The sequence below is a fragment of the Gopherus flavomarginatus genome, chromosome 2, assembly GCF_025201925.1.
Source record: "Gopherus flavomarginatus isolate rGopFla2 chromosome 2, rGopFla2.mat.asm, whole genome shotgun sequence".
Taxonomy (NCBI): Eukaryota; Metazoa; Chordata; order Testudines; family Testudinidae; genus Gopherus; species Gopherus flavomarginatus.
Window position 1 is genome coordinate 56,889,550 of NC_066618.1, and position 20,456 is coordinate 56,910,005.

The following is a 20,456-nucleotide window of genomic DNA, read 5'->3' on the forward strand; positions in this document are numbered from 1 at the left end:
TGACATACATAAAGTTAAACACATATGTAAGTGTTTGCAGGATCAGGACTTAATACTTTAAACCTATTATTTTAATGCTTCCCTTTTGTAGTCCTCATAATATTTGGCCATTGTGGCCAGTATTATAATGAGGGCAGAAAACTTTTTTTATTGGTCATATTAAGGGTAGATTTACATTAGAACAAAAAGTGTGTTTATTGCTCTTGATAGAACATACGCCTGAATGGCTAACTATTATGGGAATTAAAGAGAGAATTGTTAAAATATCAAAATTAATACAAGAGATAGAAGCCCAAATTAAATTATAATACTCCTGAGCAGATTCTGCATAACTGCGCATCTGCAGAAAATGTCCCCTCATAGAATTCCTGCAGAAAATTGCAGGGAAGCAAAGGGATGCCATGTGGGGTGGGGGTGACCAAGGGCACATTTTTGTGGGGGATTACCCCCCTCTAAACAGAGGAAAGGCACTGGGGTGCACAGGGGGTTATGTGCCACTGTCCCCACCTCAATTTTTGCAAGCGCAGAGCTGCGTCTGGGCTCTGCTGACTCTGAAGCTGAATGCCACCTCCTGGGTCCTAGTGCTAGTCGTGCTCCTTTTCTGTGTACAACAGTGAGTGACTGCAGGGGTGCTGGGTAAGAGGAGATGAGGGAAATGAGGGAAGGGGTGGCAAGGGGAAGACACAATGGGGAAGGAGGGGGGGTGAAATAGATCAGAGGGAAGGGAATGTGGGAGTGAGGGTGGGAATGGAGAAGAAAAAGAGGATAGGGGAATCACTGGGGAAAGCAGGAGTCTGGCTTGTGACATCCCCTTGGCAACAGCTGGAGCTCGCCCATTAAACACTCCCATTGAACTCTCACTCTGACAAGCCCTTCCCCTCTACACATGGACCCCTCCAACAAGCCCTGCACACCCAGACCCCCACCCCACTGCTCCCAACCAGTTGCACATGGACCCCACCACATCAAGCCTCACTCCCCCAGCACCCAGACCCCCACAGTGAACCTGCTGCACCCAGACTCCCCCTGCTGAGCCCCAACCATCTTCATCTGGATCCTTGCAGAGTCCCATTGCCCCTGTGCCTGGAACCCCTCAATGAGACCCTGTGCACCCAGATCTCCCACTGAGCTGCCCGCCCCTGATTGACCCACACAGAAACTTTACACCTAGATCTCCCCACACTAAGCTCATCTGCACTTGGATCCTGCTGAGATAAGCCTGCTCACCCACACCTGGTGCAGAGGGCCAGGGCCCTGGGGTATTTGTGGAGCAGGTGCAGCCCCTGCACTGTTTCAGGATCAGGTGAAGCCTCACTGCCGAGTCCCTATACCAAAGGAGGTGGGGGCTTCAGGCTGATCTCCCATCTCATTGTAGCCAGTGGCCTGTGCTCCCCACTGCCATGCTGGAGCCACATTTATTTATTAATAAAATTTGCTGCATTTTGCAGAATTTTGAAACATTGTGCAAATAAAATTTTTTGCTGCATAATTTTAAACTTTTTGGGGCAGAATCCCCTCAGGAGTAATTTTATAAATAAATCACTGGATATAGTTAATATTGGGGGTCTTGAAGGAAAAATGTTGCACAGAACCTCTCTCGTCACTAACTACTATACTAATACCTCTCTGAAAAGGATACTAGGGATGTCCAAATCTAAGGCATCACATTGTTAAAATGTACTCCCGAAGTCATTCAAACTAGTTGCTCTAGATCTGTTCTTCAGGTTGTCAACTGCATTTTGACACAAAAGATCAACATATCAGAAAGACTGACACTTGTAAAATAAAAAAAAGTAAAGAACATACCTTTCTCCTTGTTTACCCCCACTTTTAGGGTTGACAAAAACTAAAAGCGGATGAGTTCCTGGAACCGGAGTGATCTAAAAGTAGGGAATAACACATGCATTCATTAATGCCTTTGATTTATCCTACAGTAGACAGAAAGCAACAAGCTTAATGCAAACTCAGGCTGTACTCCTGTAACTGTAATCCAGTTGAAACAATTCCACAATTTGCAATGATTCCCTTTTGACTGAGTTTTTACAAATTGTGTCATTTGTTATTCTCGCTCTGGCATACTGTTGTGCTGCCATTTTAAACGTAAGTTCCATTGAAATCAATTCAGCATTGGCAAATATAAACTATATACCTAAATAAAGGATGTACACATCTGCTGATGCAAGAAATTAATTACTTTGATCTGAGAGAGCAGGTATATCCCATGGCAGAAAAGCAATAAAGAAAAAACACAGTATCTCAAGAAAAAAGTGTTTTTTTTAAACAATTTAAAACTAGCATTCCCAGTCTTTTGGGGTATGTTTTCAGCCAAGTCTCCAGGTGTGTCTAAACCTAAACTATGTGAAATGTTGAATCTAAAGGTGATGTCACAAGATGATCAGTATTTTTTTTCATGTTACTAACCCTCACTAATTGAAATGGCATAAAACCATGCTTTTTTAAAAAAAAGTATAGCAATCAGTACCAGTCAAAGATAGAAATACTAATATTGGAGAAATGATTGCTCTCTATCTGCTTCCCCTCCCTCAGTTGGGGATGTAACATAACAGATATTGACATCAGTTTTTAGCTTAGATGCAAAACTATCACCACCTTAGTAGACAATATAATTGCTCTGCACTTTCAGATATTATGGGGCACATCCTCAGCTGATGTAAATTATCATAGATTGATCGACATAAATGAATTTATGAAAATACTCACCAGCTGAGGATCTGATCCTGTATCCTTTTTCAATCCGTTAAGCAACAATTTTACATTAAAGTTCTCCACACCATTTTATACAAACATTACATGAAAAAACACCTTAAATGAACATTAAGATTGCAAAGTTGAGCACTCACAAGTTAGCAAAAGCCAGAATTAAGAGTGTCCCTGCTCTCAGCTGTTATATCTGATCCCCGTGGCAAAATCCTGTTCAGCTCCTGTAGCTTTGGGCTGGAGCATACTCAGTGCAGATGGAATCTTCAGGGAGTTTTTTTTGCTAAACTCTAGGAAGTCTCCATTGAGTATGTACAAACTGAGATTTTTCAGAGGTTTATAAATTGGCCAGATTAGGTTGATTTTTGATGGAGACAGCAAAACGCACATACCCAACAAAAAATTCGGTTTCTCTATCAAAATTCAAGTCCTTGCTCCAAAGTACTGAGACAATAGTGCTTCTAAATGAAGTAACTATACTTTTTTTTTTTAACATTGGCAAAATAAAGTATTTCTCCTTAATCTCATTCTCTGAAATGGTGAAGTGTCAGGCAACCTTACCTATAGATAGTAATAGCAGTTCCACCTATAATTATATAGGAAGTGGATCTGATTCTGATCTACTTTACACCAAAGTCCAGTGAAGTCACTGTAGTTAGCCAAGTGTAAAACCAATACAATATCAGAAGCAGGCCCAACATACCTATACAGAGTATGCATCGGATGTTTGTGCATCAGTATACTTTGGATATAAAATTGCAGCATATATTAAGGATTGTCATATATTTATTTCTTATCTATAATTTTAATCAATTTTAGTTGTTTAGTCCAATTCCAGTTATGTTTGTTCCTGTGAACTAAGTGTAAACCAATGATACTCATTGTGACAAAGATGGACTACCTATCTGAAATCCCTTAGGACTCAGGTTAATTAATGAGACTCATCTTAAGGTTACACATGATCTATTACTTCCTCTAATTAGAAATAATAATCCTGATCATTATGCTGGTTAGCTAGAAAGAAGCAAGATTAATGTGCTTAACTATGATTAATAGTCTTCTCTAAGTAGCACAGATCCTCAGTGCCACTGAGTTACCTGCACTTTCTTCTGTGATTACGTTTTTTTCTTCATACTTTTCTAAACAAAAAAATAAATCTCATACATGCAATTATTTCCCTTTCAAAGCTTTTATATTTCAAAGTCCAACTACATTATCATAGGTAAAATTTCCTGGACCATCTAAATCGCCTAATAATCAATTTCTATTCTATTCCATTCTGAAAAAAATTAGGTCTCTTTCAATTAATTCCTTATAGCTTTTCTAAATGACTTTTCTAAATAATGTAGACATTTCCAGATAATTCAAAATGCAACCTGAGATTTAGACTAAATTAGTGAACGTTTTCATGCCTTAATTTAATTTAAAGAAGGCCTTCCTGAAGTTACGGAACAGGTCACTTAAATTATCTGGGCCCAATCCTGCAGTAGAAGTCTTGCCATTGTTTTCAGTAGAAGACTAGATCTATCTTTAAAATGAGGACAATATTATTAATCTCACAGAAATGTTGTGAAGCTCTGTTAGTGTTTATATAGTGTTTTGAGAATATAAAACAGTAAATAAGTGCCAATTATTAAGTTTTCTGATCCAAATATTTGTCTTCCAAGTTAAACTGCCTGAACACCTGTTTTGAGTAAATTACTGATGGCAGTTTCTATATTTTACAGGGAGATGGTAAGATTATAAAATAAAATTTTTGTCTTGGATTATTATTGATCCAAAGTATAAACATTTGTTATCTAACTGTGTAATTAAGTAGTAAAAATACACATTAACCTTAATTACCCAGCTACAAAAATTTAGCAACAGATATCTTTATACAGAAAATTAGGATAACAATATGAATGGACAATTTACTATATTTACTGAATTTACTCAAATCTGAGTCCTCATATAAACATTGTTAGGAAGAACTATAAAATAAGTTCAAAAATTAAAAGCCTCACAGATCTGGAGAATCTCATAGAACCACAGACTTTACAACCAAAAGGACCATCATGATCATCTACTCTGACCTCCTGCACATTACAGGCCACAAAACCTCACATGTCCACCCTATAATAGACCCATAACCTCTGCCTGAGTTACTGAAGTCTTCAAATGTTGATTTAATGCCTTCACATTATAGAGAGTACATCATTTACTCTAGTTCAAACTATGCTGCAGAGGAAAGTGAAAACCTCACAGAGTCTCTGCCACTCTGACGTGGGGAAAAATTCTTCCTCGTCTCCATATCTGGCAACCAGTTAGACCCTGAGCAGATGGGTGAGACCCACCCGTCAGAAACCTGGGAAAGAATTCTCTGTATTAACTCAGAGCCCTCCCCATCTAGTGTTCTATCTCCAGCCATTTGAGGTATTTGCTGATAGGAGTCGTGGATTGATCATATGGCATTGTAGGCACTCTCATCATTCTATCCCCTCCATCAACATACCAAGTTCACTCTTGACATTGTGACAAAGTTCCTCCTCTACCTTGGTGGGTCCTGCGCTTATTGGTAGATTTGCTCACCTCAGTGATCTTCCCCACAGTCTGGGTTAACTTCTCCTGTGTCTGATCAGGAGTTGGGAGGTTTGGGGGGAACCCGGGCCCGCCCTCTACTCCGGGTTCCAGCCCAGGGCCCTGTGGATTGCAGCTGTCTATAGTGCCTCCTGTAACAGCTGCATGACAGTTACACCTCCCTGGGCTACTTCCCCATGGCCTCCTCCAAACACCTTCTTTATCCTCACCACAGGACCTTCCTCCTGGTGTCTGATAACGCTTGTACTCCTTAGTCCTCCAGCAGCACAGCCTCTCACTCTCAGCTCCTTGCGCTTCTTGCTCTCAGCTCCTCACACACACTTCCTCTCCTCTGGCTCCCCCCCCCCCACCTGACTGGAGTGAGCTCCTTTTTAAATCCAGGTGCCCTGATTAGCCTGCCTTGATTGGCTGCAGGTGTTCTAATCAGCCTGTCTGCCTTAACTGGTTCTAGCAAGTTCCTGATTACTCTAGTGCCGCCCCTGCTCTGGTCACTCAGGGAACAGAAAACTACTCATCCAGTGACCAGTATATTTGCCCTCTACCACACTCCTGTACCCCACTGGCCGGGGTCTGTCACAACATACATTAGGTTTTTGCCCCCACCATGTCCCTTCAAAGGCTGTTCCAGAACATCACTCCTTGGATGGTTGGAAACCTTTGTCTAATTTCAAACCCAAACATATTGATGGCCAGTTTATATCCATTTGCTTTTATGCCACATTGGCCCTTAACTTAAATGACTCCTCTCCCTCCCAGGTGTTTATCGCTCTGATGTATTTATAGAGAGCAATCATATCTTCCCATAGCCTTTGTTTTCTTAGGCTAAACAAGCCAAGATCCTTAAATCTCCTATCACAAGATAGGTTCTCCATTCTCCTAGTCATCCTAGTAGCCCTTCTCTGCACCTGTTCCAATCTGAATTCATCTTTCTTAAACACGGAAGACTAGAATTGCTCACAGTATTCCAGATGAGGCTGTGACAGGTTGGACCCCTTGAGATATCACTGAGCCCGCCTCTTATGCCAGTTTGAGCACCCTTTTTACCTGTCTTGCTGAGTCAGGCTATTAAGCCTCCTCCAACACACCCAACTGCAGAATGAAACAGCCACTGAGATCAGTTTTGGGAAGGCTCAGCTAAAGGGACTTCCCCAGCACACACATGTCCACCTCCATTGGAGCGCAGACCTAAAGATATATTATAAAATCCGCCTCTTCTCTCAGTGTGGAAGAAGCTATGCACAACTGCTCCCCCCTGCACCACCCAGTTAGAAGTTACAGAAACTGGGTTTAATAATAAACAAAACAAATTTTATTAACTACAAAAGGCAGATTTCAAGTGGCAAAAGGGGCAGTAGACAGAACAAAGCAGATTACTAAGCAAATGAAAAGAAACACGCAAACTAAGCTAGTTTCACTAAAGAAATTGGTTACAAATAGAATTTCTCATCCTAGATATTGCTGAAGGCAGATTACAGGAAGTCTTGAAAGGCAACTGCACTGGTCTCCCTCTTGAGACCTCAGGTATTATTACTCACAAGCTAGATGCCCTTTTAACCAACCTTGGGTTCAACCCTTCTCCCCCACCCCTTTCAGTTCTTGCCTCCCAGTGTTTTTCAGTGTCTCTTTGGGTAAGGAGGCAGAGGAGACCCATGATGATGTCACTCCCCTGCCTTATATAGTTCTTGTGCAAGGAGGGAACCCTTTGTCTTCTAGTGAAAAACCAGTGGCATTCCAAAAGGAGAGGAGGGGTATCAAGTACTGGTGGCTTGGACACCTGTCTTGCATGGCTGTGGCAGCCACAGCTCATAGGCTGTCTCCAGCATCCACAGGAAGACTAACTTCTTTCACAGTCCATTATCTCTGATAATGGCCCATTAGCCCTATCTGGCTTTTCCACTGTTGTACCTGAAGGGCTGGTTGGGGTTGAGACCCAAAGTAACACATTTGAAATACAGATACGTAGTTAATATTCCTAACTTCAGATACAGAAATGATACAGGCATACAAATTGGATAATTATATTCAGTAAATCATAACCTTTCCAAACATATCTTACATGAGCCATCTTGCATTAAGTATATCTCAGTTATGTCATATATGTATCATAAGCATATTTTCATAAAGAATATGGAGTGAAATGTCACAGAGGCCTCACTAGAGCTTTGTACAATGGTAATCACACCTGCTTTCTCTACTGGAAATACCTCTCCTGATGCATCCTAGTATTTCTTTAGCCTTTTTTCGTGCCCACACCATATTGGCAATTCTCAGTCATCCTGCAATTGACAAGGTCTTTCTCTGGCTTTGTTGCTTCCAACTGATACATCCGAAGCTTAGAGCAAAAATTCTTGTTGTTAGTCCCTAAATGCATGACCTTTCATTTTGCACTAGTAAATTTCATCCCATTTCTATTCCTGTTTTAAATGTCATTCAAGTCATCATGTGTGATATTCTCATCCTTCTCTATACTGGCAATACCTCTCAGGTTTGTGACATCTACAAATTTTATTAGCACACTCCAACTTTGTGTGTCAATGTCATTAATGAAAATGTTAAAGAAGGTTGGTTCCAGGACTGATCTCCACTGGTAACCTCCATCCAGCCTGACAGTTCCCCTTTCAGTATGACCCACTGTAGCCTCCCCCTTTAACCAGTTCCTTACCTATCTTTCTATCTGTGTATTTATCTCCATCTTCTCCAATTTAACTAATGATTTCCCATGTGGAACTGTATCAAATGCCTTACTAGAAATCCAAGTGGATTAGATCTAATGCATTACCTTTGTCCAGAAAATCTTTTTTTTTAAGATAAAAAGATTGGGGTTGGTCTGGCATGACCTTTTGTAAGGTCATGTAAAACCATGTTGTATTTTATCCCAATTACCATTTACCTGTGTGTCCTTAACTACTTTCTCTTTCAAAATTTGTTCCAAGACTTTGCATACAATTGAAGTCAAACTAATGGGACTGTAGTTTCCCAGACCACTTTTTCTTCCTTTCTTAAATATAGGTACTATATCTGCAATTCTCAAGTCGCAGGGCACAACCCTGAGTTTACTGATTTATTAAAAATCCTTGCTATTGGGTTTGCAATTTCATGTGCCAGTTCCTTTAATATTCTTGGACGAAGATTATCTGGGCCTGATTTGGTCCCATTAAGCTGTTTGACTTCCGCCTCAGATGTAGTAATTTCTACTTCCATATCCTCATTCCCATTAGCCACCTGCTACTGCCCCCCAAACTCCTCATTATTCTTACTAAAAACTGAGGTAAAATATTCGGTTGGAAGTTGGACTACACCTATATTATCTTTAATCTCCACCCATCTTCTGTCCTTAGTGGTTCGAGTTCTTTCCTTGTTTCCTTCCTATGGCTAAAGTACCTTTTATTGTTGGTTTTAATTTCCTTTGTAAACTCCAACTCTTCTTGGCTTTTGGCAGTTCTCACTTTTTCCCTACACTTTCTGACCTCCAGTGGGTAGCTTTCCTTTATGAGCCATCTCTTTTTCCATTCCTTGCAGGCTTTCTGCTTTCTCTTAATATTTTGTTTGAGAAGCTTGTTCAGCTAGTTTTGTTTGCAACTCTTCCCTACAAATTTTTTCCCCTTGCTTGGGTGAAAGCTCTAGATAGTTTCTGCAAGTAATTCCAAGCCTCATCTACATTCAGATTCTTGACTTCAGTCCAGTTAACTTCCTTAACTAATTCTCTTAATTTTTTTTAAAATTGCCCTTTTAAAATCAAGGTCCCCAGCTGCAGATGTAATTTTAGATTACACTGCATTAAGTCATGATCACTCAAACCAAGGTTGCCCTCTAAGTAATTCTCGCTACTTATCAATACTAAATTTAAAATAGCATCCCCTCTTTTTGGTTCAATGACTATTTGGTGAAGAAATCTGTTTGCTATCACATCCAGGAATATCTGGGTTCTATCATTATTAGTAGCACTTGTCCTCTTGTCTATATCTGGGAAATTAAAGTCTCCATAATCACACAATTCCCAGCTGTATTTATTTCATTAAAAATGTTAAAGAAGTCTCTGCCCTTATATAAACTGGATCCTGGAGATCTGTAGCAGACCCCAAGCATCATCCCACTGTTGCCTTCTTTCTCAAAATGATTTGATTTTATCCCTTACACCAAACAGATTTCATTTAATCCTTATACCAATTCTAATTTCTACCTCACCATTGGTATATGATACTACTCCACCATCTTTACCTTTATCTCTATCATCCTGAGCAGCACATACCCGTCAATACCTGTATTCCAAGCATGACTACTATTCCACCGTGTTTCCATTATCCCTATAATATCTGGTTCTAGTTCTAGCATTTTGTTACCCAGGCTCCTTGCATTGGTGTGCAGGTATCACAGGTGTCTCTGCTTGGTTTCACCCAGATCCCTTGTCCAAGCAGGTACAGTTATTTTACTGCCAACTGCTGCAGCACTGCATGAGGAAAAAGGGGGACTTTGAAGTACACAGGATGAACCAAGCCATTTAAGACTTTAAAAGTTAAACCAATACCTGAAACTGCACCTTAGTGCTTCTGAAAATTCCAACGGAAACACTCTAACGGGCCCTAAGGTTCCACTATCTTCCGGTTGTTTCCCTGACCTACTACTATAAATTGAGGCTCATATGAACAAAGCCTCCGCAATTTTGCCTGCAATCAAGCTTGAATCCTGGTAAGAAACATGGTACTACTCTACTATTGTTCATATAGTTCCATGTGTGTGCATGGTGCTTTACAAAATAAATAAAAATAGAGTCCCTTCACCATGTATCAGATAAATGGAAACACAGAGCTTAGTGTTATCTGCAATGTACGGACAACATAGGCTGTACAATCAGCTACCGAGGGGCCTGAATCATGCTTTGGCCTGGTACTGGTACATTTTTGTGGCTAAAAATATTTTAAGAGCTTCAGAAGTTCCACCTGTCTCATTCTAGAGAGCTGAGAACCAGGAATGAGAATCTTGCACAGATGACATCCTTAGAGAAGGAAACATTTGTATTTTTGTAAGGTAAATGGTAGTATTTTCCAATACTTAGAAGTATTGAAAATATTCATACCGTACTGTAGGAAATGGTTCCTTTTTAAGGTTGCTTAGTGTATTGTCTTCTCTTAATCTATAAATGCCCATATAAAATAAATAGAACAACAACAACCACCACACCTGAAGTCCTTGTCCATCTACAGTGACAGAATTTGCTCTTTGCATCTTAGTCCGTTCTCCCAATTTGTTCATTTGCTGGAGGCAACTCTTTTCTTTTTTCACAGTTGCCTGTCTTTCCTAGAAGAAAAGTACAAAAGGCCATTTTAACATGGAATGCAAGTTTACTTTAGCTGACGGAGTGGAACCACGTACTAGCTTTTCCACTAGAGGCAAACATTCAGATCCCGCATTAGCGAAAATGAGATCTCGGTCAAGTCACTATGTGATGTTTGGATACTTCACACAACATCTATTTATGTGACTAGATGTGCCATAGAGACTAGGCAATAGATAGATGACAACTGCCCAATCACAAAACAAATGCAATGGCGTGAAAGATAATCTGACATCGTATTATCCTCATCTGCCAGGTCTAGGTTCTCTAATGTGGAAGCTAATCACATAAAATCCTAATAATTTAAAATGAAATTCTTTAATAGATTACTAATCGCTAGAAAACTGTTTCTGATGCAGGACAGACAGTTTTTTGAGGGCACTTTCATTGGGTACTGGCAAAATATACTCATACTTTCAGGTACTGTAATAAACTGACTATATAGATTTAAGAGAAATCTTTTCTTTTATAAAAGATATATCTTGGGGAACAGGAAACAATATACAGAGAGCAGCTAACCTACATTAGACTTCTAAGAGGTTGGCAACTTCTGATAAGATTGATGTATAGGGCATATGTGTGGGTGAAAGGCAGAGAAGACATAACTCTTTAGAAAGACAAATACTGTGAGATTTGACAACCAGATTTTCAACTGTTTATCAACTAGTTTCACCAAACTTTGTGATATCATTGAAATTAAAAAGAGGAAGAATTCTACTTGTTCTCTGTATTATTCATTTATTTTTCTATTTATAAAATAGACTCATTCTGTCCTTTTTCACATGTCCACAGAATACAATGCAAAATGATATGGCAGATCTTGATTACTTAAAATCTGTGTCCCCAATCCTGGGCTGTGCTCCATTAATTTTATATCACTCCAGATATGCAAAGGGGCTTTAAACTAGCCAGGGGATTAGACTGGCACAGAACTACCTCAGCAGGAAACCACATGAAGGGCACTTTTGTGCCACTAGCCTCACTCCCCCCAGCTGTGCTCAATAAGCAATGTATTAAATGCCACAGCTTATGTTACATACTGGGGCAAATCAGTCCCTGGGATACTTGCAACAAAGGCAATGGGGTTTCACTGCAATTATTTTGTCCCATTCTTTCTAAAGGAGTTTAAACTAATTAGTAAGAGATTTTGACACAGATTCTCTGGCACAGCTGAAAGACATTCAGCTTAGTACAATGCCTGAACAGCACTATTGTTATTGGGGTTTAGTTGGGGGGCAGCAGTGGCTTTATACCATCATTGTGTTCCCAAAATCAGGGGCTGGGCAGGGGTTATTCTTGCCCTGGCAGAAATTAGTGCTCCTAGTTGGCTCAGGATGCTCTAAGTTGTATCTGGCACCTATGGCCACAAAGAGACCTTTTCAGTAGCCAGGGATTGCTGAAGGACAGTAGCATTCTCACCTCCAATAGGAGCCTATAGGTGTATAGCACAAAACAGATATGGCACTCTATACTTGCTGGATATTTTCCCTATACAGGGAGAATCTTCAAGAGGCCAGTTAAGTTGGCCTTTTGAAAGTTTTGCACTTCTGTGCCAGTACGATAGGATTATAGTGGACTGGGAAGGGGCTCCCTGCACAGTCCATTGTTTACCCTCTGGCACTTGGGGAAGCTTTCTGAGGCAACAGCACAGGGACGGAGGATTGGCTCCTCTTCTTCCCTTCCCCTTGTGAGAAAGGAGGATCTGTTTGGAAAGACGGTCAGTCTCTCAGACAACCCCTGGATATTCAGTTCTAAGGGCTTAGTCTCCCAGAGTACATTACCCCTTTGTGGGGTTTACTTTCTACCCCTCTTCCTGGCACATACTGCTTTTCTGACAATCAGAATGGTTTGGGGTTTAGCGCATCTTGTGACTGTTTCCTCCTCTGCTGAACTACTTCTGTTACTCTCGGTCTCTGGGTGGAGCAGCCTTCTTCCTGTTCACCACCCCTTCCAGTGGTAAGTTCCCCCTTTTAATCTGCTGCTCCTTCAAGGTGCATCTTGTTAGTGTGGAACATGCCCAGAAGAGCTTGTTAGTCTCCTCCATACCAGTGTGAGGACATGCCCCTTCACAGGGCCCAAGAATTTGGCACGTAGCTTAGTTGTTTTAAATATCAAAGTACATTTAATGCTTATTCAAGGGACAGATTAACAGTGTTGGCCAGGCATTGTACAAGCTTACCTGAACAGCCTTGGCAATGTACCTCAGCACTGACCTGAAAAACACACACACTCTCTGTGTTGCCCCTAACACTGTCAACAGTGCATAGCTTTTATGATTTTTACAAATTGGGACCAGGATGAGACAACCAATCTGATTTTCATATTTTATCTCACACAAGAGTTAAACTCAGGTATGCCTTGCATAAATCCACTGTGCCACTCACTAGTATTTTTTAAATGGGAAATCTGTTAGTGCTATGAGCAAAGAGAGACAATTTCAAATATTAAAACAAATTCTGCATAACAAGAAACATTCTAAACAACTTTGGAAATAATTATCATCATCATCAATCACTCAAAAATTAATAAGAACTACATAAAGAGAAAATACCCGAGTTAAGTAGGATTTTGTAACACCTTGATGCAAAAGATCAAATATGGCTATTGATGTTGCAGTATTTTCAAATTTCAAAACCATCTGTGGCTGATATAAAAAAATGGTTTAAGGACACAAGTCAGGGGATTGGGGAGAATTCAAACTCTAAACAGTGTTAAACTGAGCAACACATTGTATAGTAACTCCAGAATACTGAAGGTAAGGGAAAGGGGTAAAATCCAACATATAAAGGGGAAAATAATTTTAAAAGAGAACAAATAAATTATTTTTAAAAATAGGTCTATTCCTAATATGTGCTGTTAAAAATCTCTTTTTACACCATGCTGTTTCTCAGAGAAAAAGTATTTTTACATTGCTGAGAACGGTCTTGACAAAAGCGATGTTTACCACAATGTCCAAACCTGCTGTTATTGATCATTCACAAACTAGAAGCAGCAAGTGATGATTACCTCAAGCACAGTTGTTGTTTTTTTTAATCCCAGCATGAGACACAGATAACAGCAAAGCCCCTCAGTTGGCACTATGGCTGATACTTGCATTTCCAGAATCATCCTTTATCCAGCTTGTATTACTTGTGGTCTGGGTTAGAGAACAATTTGCCTACCTGAACAAGAAAGCTTCTCCTGCAGTTATACTATAAAATTTTTCCACACACTGGAAACAGAAAAATCTACAGGCTTTAAGAGAAATATAAGAGTTTTCTATAGCATCTCTATACCCTATAGAATATAATGGAAAAATTATATTCCTGCTATAGAACTCCATTAGAGGTTATGAAAATCCACAGAACAGACATTATCTACTATAATCTATTGTTTTACAGTGATTTCTAAAAAGTATATTTATTTTGTATTAACTTCTACAGGACTTTCTCACCAGGGACTGCCTCAGTGAATCTAATGCCTGCTTCAAAAATGGTGTTACAATACATCCACCAATCCCAACTGCAACTCTAAACATCTCAAATGTACAGAACCAAAACAGTGTTTCTCTGTTATGGGCACCTGCTGTCACTTTTCCAAGTGATGGTGGGGTCACATTGCTGGGGCAGGGATGTAGTGGCAGAACCAGAGCGAGTGGCGTGCTGCAGTGTGCTTAGGATCATGAAATGCCTTATTTTGGTCTGACGTACACAGGCTAGCCTATACTCAGCAATCTCTGTACTTCCTGCCACCTAGCTTAGATACAGGACATATAGGACACCAGAGTATGTCACTGGGTGCCAGAAGAGTGTTGTCTCTGTAATGTTTTGGAAAGGGCAGATAAGGGACTGTCCACCTTCTATCCCACACTCCTGCTGCTAGGCATAGGATTTTTGTGTGTGTTGCACCAACAAGGATTTGGCTCATAGTATAGATAGTATAGTATACTATGACCTGCATCTTGACTGTTTACTCTACATATGCATAAATACAAATACAGAAAGAAATTTACATTTCATGGCCAAAAAATCTTCTCTCAGATTCCCTGGCACTGATGTTTTGTATACGTCTATCAAAAAAAATCTAAATGAAGGTTCCTTTCTAATTACAATGAAAAAGGGATATTTTTTAAGAATTAGGATATTACTGTGATATCCAAGGTTTTATCAGAAACTAAAAATGGCATTTTAAAGAGATAACAATTTAATAAAAACATTTCTGAATAATGGTGCACAACTTCTAAATTAATGTTAGGCAAAGCTGACACTTAAATGAAATTGCAAAATGCAGACATTTATTTTCAAGGTGGGAGACATTTATACTGCAACTATGTTCTATTCAATGATTTTTTTCATTAGGACATATAAAATGAATGATGTAGCTGTAAATTATTTTGTCTGATGGACATGGGTGAAGTTGAGTGAGAGTTACTTAATGCAACACTTTAAAAAGTTAATGTACATTTTGATGGCTTAAGGAATCAAATTGTTATGCTCTTCTGTCCATTCTTCAGGTTGATAACATTCAAAACAACCCTTGTTATACCAAGTGAGTACTCTAATTCTACACATTTTCCCACCTTTCATATCCCTTTTTTCTCCCCCTCACATGCCCTACTTTGTCAAACTATCCTTTGGCTGTTAGATATTGAGTGATCCAAGTTCCATCCTATCACTCCAGGGAGTTATTTGTTGAGTACCATGAAGCACTGCCTCCAGATAAGAGAGAAAGAATCTGAAACTGAAACAGGGCTTTTCAAATGACAGTGTACACTTCCACCACTAAACCACTAGGCCAGCCCCAAAATGCACTTTATTGCAAGAAGAATGTTGCAATATCAAGACCCTTTTACACTTATGTATATGTGGACACCTCTATGTTACGCACCTCAGGGAGTGAAACTCCTAAAGTGGGTAGAGTCTGTTGGAAAAAAAAAACAGTTTCAGCTAAAACATTAGAACAATGGGAGATGGGAAGGGAAATCCACTAAAAGGAACATTAAGTTACAACAGTCATGCTGAACAAGTAATCAACAAATAAGTGAGCTGGTTTATTCCTATTACTGACACACTTCCACAAAAGTATATTCTCACAGCATTATGGCTACCACATCACATGATTCATATTTCTGAGAATGAGGCTGGAACACTTGGTTACAGATTCAGAGAAAGAATGTCTGTGTTGCCTGAAATAGTTTAAAGAGACACCTTTTGCTTCTTGTAATTATTTTCTTCTTTTTTTGTTCTTTTAATTTTCTGAATCCTAGTCCAAGGCCAGGAGAGACTGATAAACAATCTTTTTCTACTAATTGGTTAAGAACCTATACAGTGTGCATGTACAGAAAGAATTTCTGTTTTCTGTTGATAGGCAAAGGTATACACTACTACATCTTTTAAAAAATGAAATTGTGACATTCACAAATATAGCTCTGTCTACTCCCACTAAGGTGTGCAATAAACTGTATTGAAGGCACCTGACAGAGCAAATAGATTCATGCACATCTGATCATCAATCTCCAGAAGCAGAGCATAATTCAGCAAAAGCTGACTCTGTGCCATAAGCATCTTGGAACTGACTAACAAGGGTCAAGGAAACATGAGTTACCCATTTATTGTGAAAGCTGTTTTATTACAAGCTTTCCAATAATATTACACAAACATGAATGAGAGTAAGAGCCAGATCAAAGATGGGAGAGATTGTTGACATCCACATCTACAGATTTTTTAAAAACAGGCTGCTCTAATCTTGCACCAGATGCCCTCATTCCCAAGGGGCAATGCCAGCAGCCCAGGATCGACCATGTACCTGGACATTTTGACCAAACTTCTTTCCCTTAGCTATATGCCTATATTGGAGGCCAGGAGAGGGGACAGCCTCAGAGCTAGTATGGAGGCTCTCTCTATGCCTCCCAAGGTTTCCCTCAGCTGTCTGGTTACGTTAATATGAGACTGCTTTGCAACAGGAGAGTACCACAAAGCAGCTGGGCTGTACTGGTGAATGTAACCCAAAAATAGCACAGATAAGTTGTTTAGAACATTTTCTCTATCAATTACTCTTTCCCTTGTACTCTATTGTATAAGCTATTTTGAGAACAAGGCTATCTTTGTGCAAAATATGGAGTCTGATATTTTTGTTAAGTGTTTAGCTATCAAATTTAAAAAATAAAAGAGTCCTACTAAGATCACAAACTGATTTTTTTTTCTTGTGTTCACATTTCTGGACCATTGGTGCACTTCTTGAGCGACTGAAGACAGTTGGCCTTTGATCTCACAACTCAAAGTGCACTCAAAGAATGGATCAACAGCAAGGCCCAAGACAGCATGGCTTATTACTTACATGTAAAACCTAAAATAAACGTATACCATAGTAGCTAATAATACATGATCTTCTAAGAAAGAAGATACAAACTGAAAAAGTAGATTTAAGATAAACGTGTATTAAAGTCCAATGGAAGATGATCTGAGAAACAAACTTAGGAATGGATAACAGTGATGGGGAGGGCAGGCAGCTAGTTATAATTCAAAATGATTGAATGTCTGCCATTTCAGTTTATCAGCATCTTATTCATTTTAACATTGAACTGTGTTTGCAATACAGATAATTAGTTGGAAAGATACTTTCTTTCCTCTAGGACAATTATTAATTTCAATCTGACTTCAAAGAAATGGAAAAGCTCTTGCTGTGGATAAGAACACCATTGTCTTTCGACTGTTTTAGATTTGCAGAGAATTGAATCTGAAATTTCACATAATGTGTTTGAGGAAAATACCTTTCTCTGTGTTTTAATCTCAGTTTCAATCTCATTTTCATTATATGGTGTGCAACACTATTATATAAATTTTGCAGTGCAAGGACATACATAAATAATGCTTACTAGTGTAAATGAAAGTTACTTAAATAGGGAGAAATCTACCCCTCTGCAGAAGCCTTGAACAAGTCCTATGACACACTTAACATCTTTTTTGATGGTTTAAAAGGTGCTTTTGAGCCGACTCTCTGCACAAGAGTGAATTTCACCCATATACTATACATGAGAAGAACAAATGAATAGCCTTAAGGTTAAGGCACAGGAATAGGATCCAGGAGAACTAATTCCCAATTCTGTCACACATTTCCTGTCATGCCATTGCCAAGTCACTTACCTTTAATATGCATCATAAAGCTTGCTTTTATAATGTGTATTTTTACCAGATAAAAGAAAATCTGAATTGATTTATGCAAGAGAATGTAAAATAGGGTGAGGTATTCTAAGGTTTCTATTGCAATAACTTTTAGGAGTAACCAAATCACTCAGGAATGGCCCAACAATGACTTAGGCAGATAATCCTAACTACTGGCAATAAACCCCCCACACCACCACATGCTGACTTTATGCTCAGTTTGCTTTATGGTCAATTTTATCCATTTTATTTCTTTCACTTTTTGATACAGCTTAATGTCACTCCACTTTTTCTTTTTTGAAATTGATTAGTTACTATGGAAACAATGATGTGTGGAGTTTCATAATATACCCCATGTAAAGTCAATGTACATAATGGTTTACAATTTGTACCTTGATTTGTAAAAACAAAGTTTGGATTATGGTTTTTAAGATCACTTATGTGGATTGAAGTAATTATATGCAGTAACTCCAATGAAGTAAATGAAGTTTCATCAGAGTGAAAGCGGTAAAGGTGACAGTAGAATCAGATTTATTATGTATAAATCATATTGTGTGATTTGGTTGGTTTGTTGTTACATAAAGGAACATACATGATTTAGAGTGGATAGAGAGAAAATCTTATTATTCTGTTACTTGTTTACACTGATAGAAAGAACAGTGTGATTGTACATTGATAAAATGAAACAGAGAGAGAAGGCACCAAAATGGAGAAGCCAAGATGTCAGGTAGCCTTACTCCTTTTTTGCTTCGTATAACAAGCCATATTGTAAAGAGGGAGCAGTTTTTCTTTCTTATTGGAGACTCACTCATCCCATTCCAATACCCCATTTCTAACCTGATTATAGCCTAATTCTATACTCATGCTAGGCTAGGATTCAATTGAGTTAAAGATTTTTAAACTCACTGCCAGTCATCTTTATCATGAACTTTCATTATGTGCATGTAATTAATTGGGTCCAATGAACAATATCAGCACTGAGTTATAGACTTTTCCCCCCACCATATAATTAGAATATAATTACCCACAGGATATCAGAATGATGCAAAACCTTTCCTCTAAATGTGCCCTCATTAGGAAACAAGTCTCAATGTACATTTATTCAATCAGTGTGAATTAATTAAAACGTTACTGAAATAAAAGAGGATAGCAATAAAGTGTGTCTGACATCTATTAAAAGACTATCACTTGAGATCTGCATGCACAGTTTATAACTAAACTCATTTAAGTCAAGCAAGAAATTTCACCATACAATATACAATATGTACAATAAACTGGAACCGTGAATATGGCCTATTTTAAAGTAGACAAAATATGTCTTATTAAAACATGTAAAAATTACAGAAGAGCCACGTACAAAGTGCTTGATCTTTGTATGATATGGAATCATGCCAAGTTTTCTGTGTATCTATATAGTTGTTTTAAAGAATACACAGTGCCAATTCCCAAAATGTGTGTTTTCTCCATATTTTTCAGCTGAGAGCTTTGCCTTCTGAATGTATGGGCAGAATCTGGTAGGCCTCGTTTTTAATGTTTTGAAAGATACTTTGTGTCTGGATGGCATATTTGAATTTAATGTGTTCCTAAACCCTGCTTCTTTAACGGCTGTTAGAGTCACATGTTAGAGGTAACAGTCTTGCATCCTTTTTGGGAGTAAGTGCTTTTTTTGTTTGTTTACATATTTAACAATCTTAACATTTTACTGTTACTCAGAATTGGAGGTTTTATGAACCTATATGTTATATCAGAGCTTAACATTATTATGAAGTACTTTGGATATGTGACAGAGAATGTATCTCTGAAAGCCTGTTGGTTACAGAGAGTCAGGTCATGATCCTGAAAGGTATTCTCCAGGAGTTGCTCCATCAGCTTGATGGCAGCTCCACTGAAATCAGTGAGGTTCTATGTGGGTACAGAGGTCTGCCCATGCATTGCAACTTGCAGGACTGGGGCTACAGACTGTAACCCCTTTTGCAATAATAAATGCAGGGCTATGATGCGTTACAAAGGACATTAATTCACATTAAGGAACATATACATCACATGGAAAGTTTGTAAAATGGCCTGGGTGAAATCTGTGATCTGATTTGCTGACTTACTAATATGTAAAAAATAAAAAAGCATCTTGTGCTATTTTGAATGCAAAAGAGTACATTTTAAAAAATACATAAAATTAGTTATTTGATACCATTGTAATTCACAAACAGCAAATGGATTTATATCAAACTTTCTCGAACACCTAATTTCTGTGCTGAGAAGCATAAGAATTAAGACCAAAGGACAGTAGAGGAACAAAGTCACAAGTGACCTAAAATAAGGAGTTTAACATGTCATGTCAATCTTGTATATAGTGTTGCTCACAGAGCACAGGACAAGATTTTATTTACTGTAATATCAATGATTATTAAGTTTATCTTAGCTGCTGGCTGTTTTCATCTCTTCCAGCAGGCTGGTGATATTCAATCCATGTAATAGATCTGGATAGTTTGCCCCCTTTCAACTCTACCACCTCTTCCCCCATCCCCACCACCACCATACTGCCAAACTTCACTGATCATTGCATTGTCCTTATTGTCTTCCAAACAGCATCAATCTTCTCAGAGAAATTCAATGATATTTAATATTTCATAATCATTAAATTATTGTGAAAACAAAAACAAATCATAGCATCAACACAGAAATGTAGG

At 38.7% G+C, this 20,456-nt stretch overlaps 1 protein-coding gene across 7 annotated transcripts in view; it reads right to left on the minus strand.

The window, feature by feature from the left end:
• The window catches only part of DGKB (diacylglycerol kinase beta), a 575,083-nt gene that overhangs the window by 315,384 nt on the left and 239,243 nt on the right, over positions 1-20,456 (minus strand). For 4 of the 7 annotated variants that reach the window (XM_050938610.1, XM_050938614.1, XM_050938609.1 and 1 more), the window contains 3 exons: positions 15,497-15,529; positions 10,477-10,593; positions 1,807-1,880 (listed from right to left, as the gene is read on the minus strand). In XM_050938610.1, coding sequence (XP_050794567.1) covers positions 1,807-1,880; positions 10,477-10,593; positions 15,497-15,529 — 224 coding nt within the window. The remainder of the gene's footprint in view (positions 1-1,806; positions 1,881-10,476; positions 10,594-15,496; positions 15,530-20,456) is intronic. The other 3 variants (XM_050938613.1, XM_050938616.1, XM_050938612.1) reach the window with 1 other exon arrangement.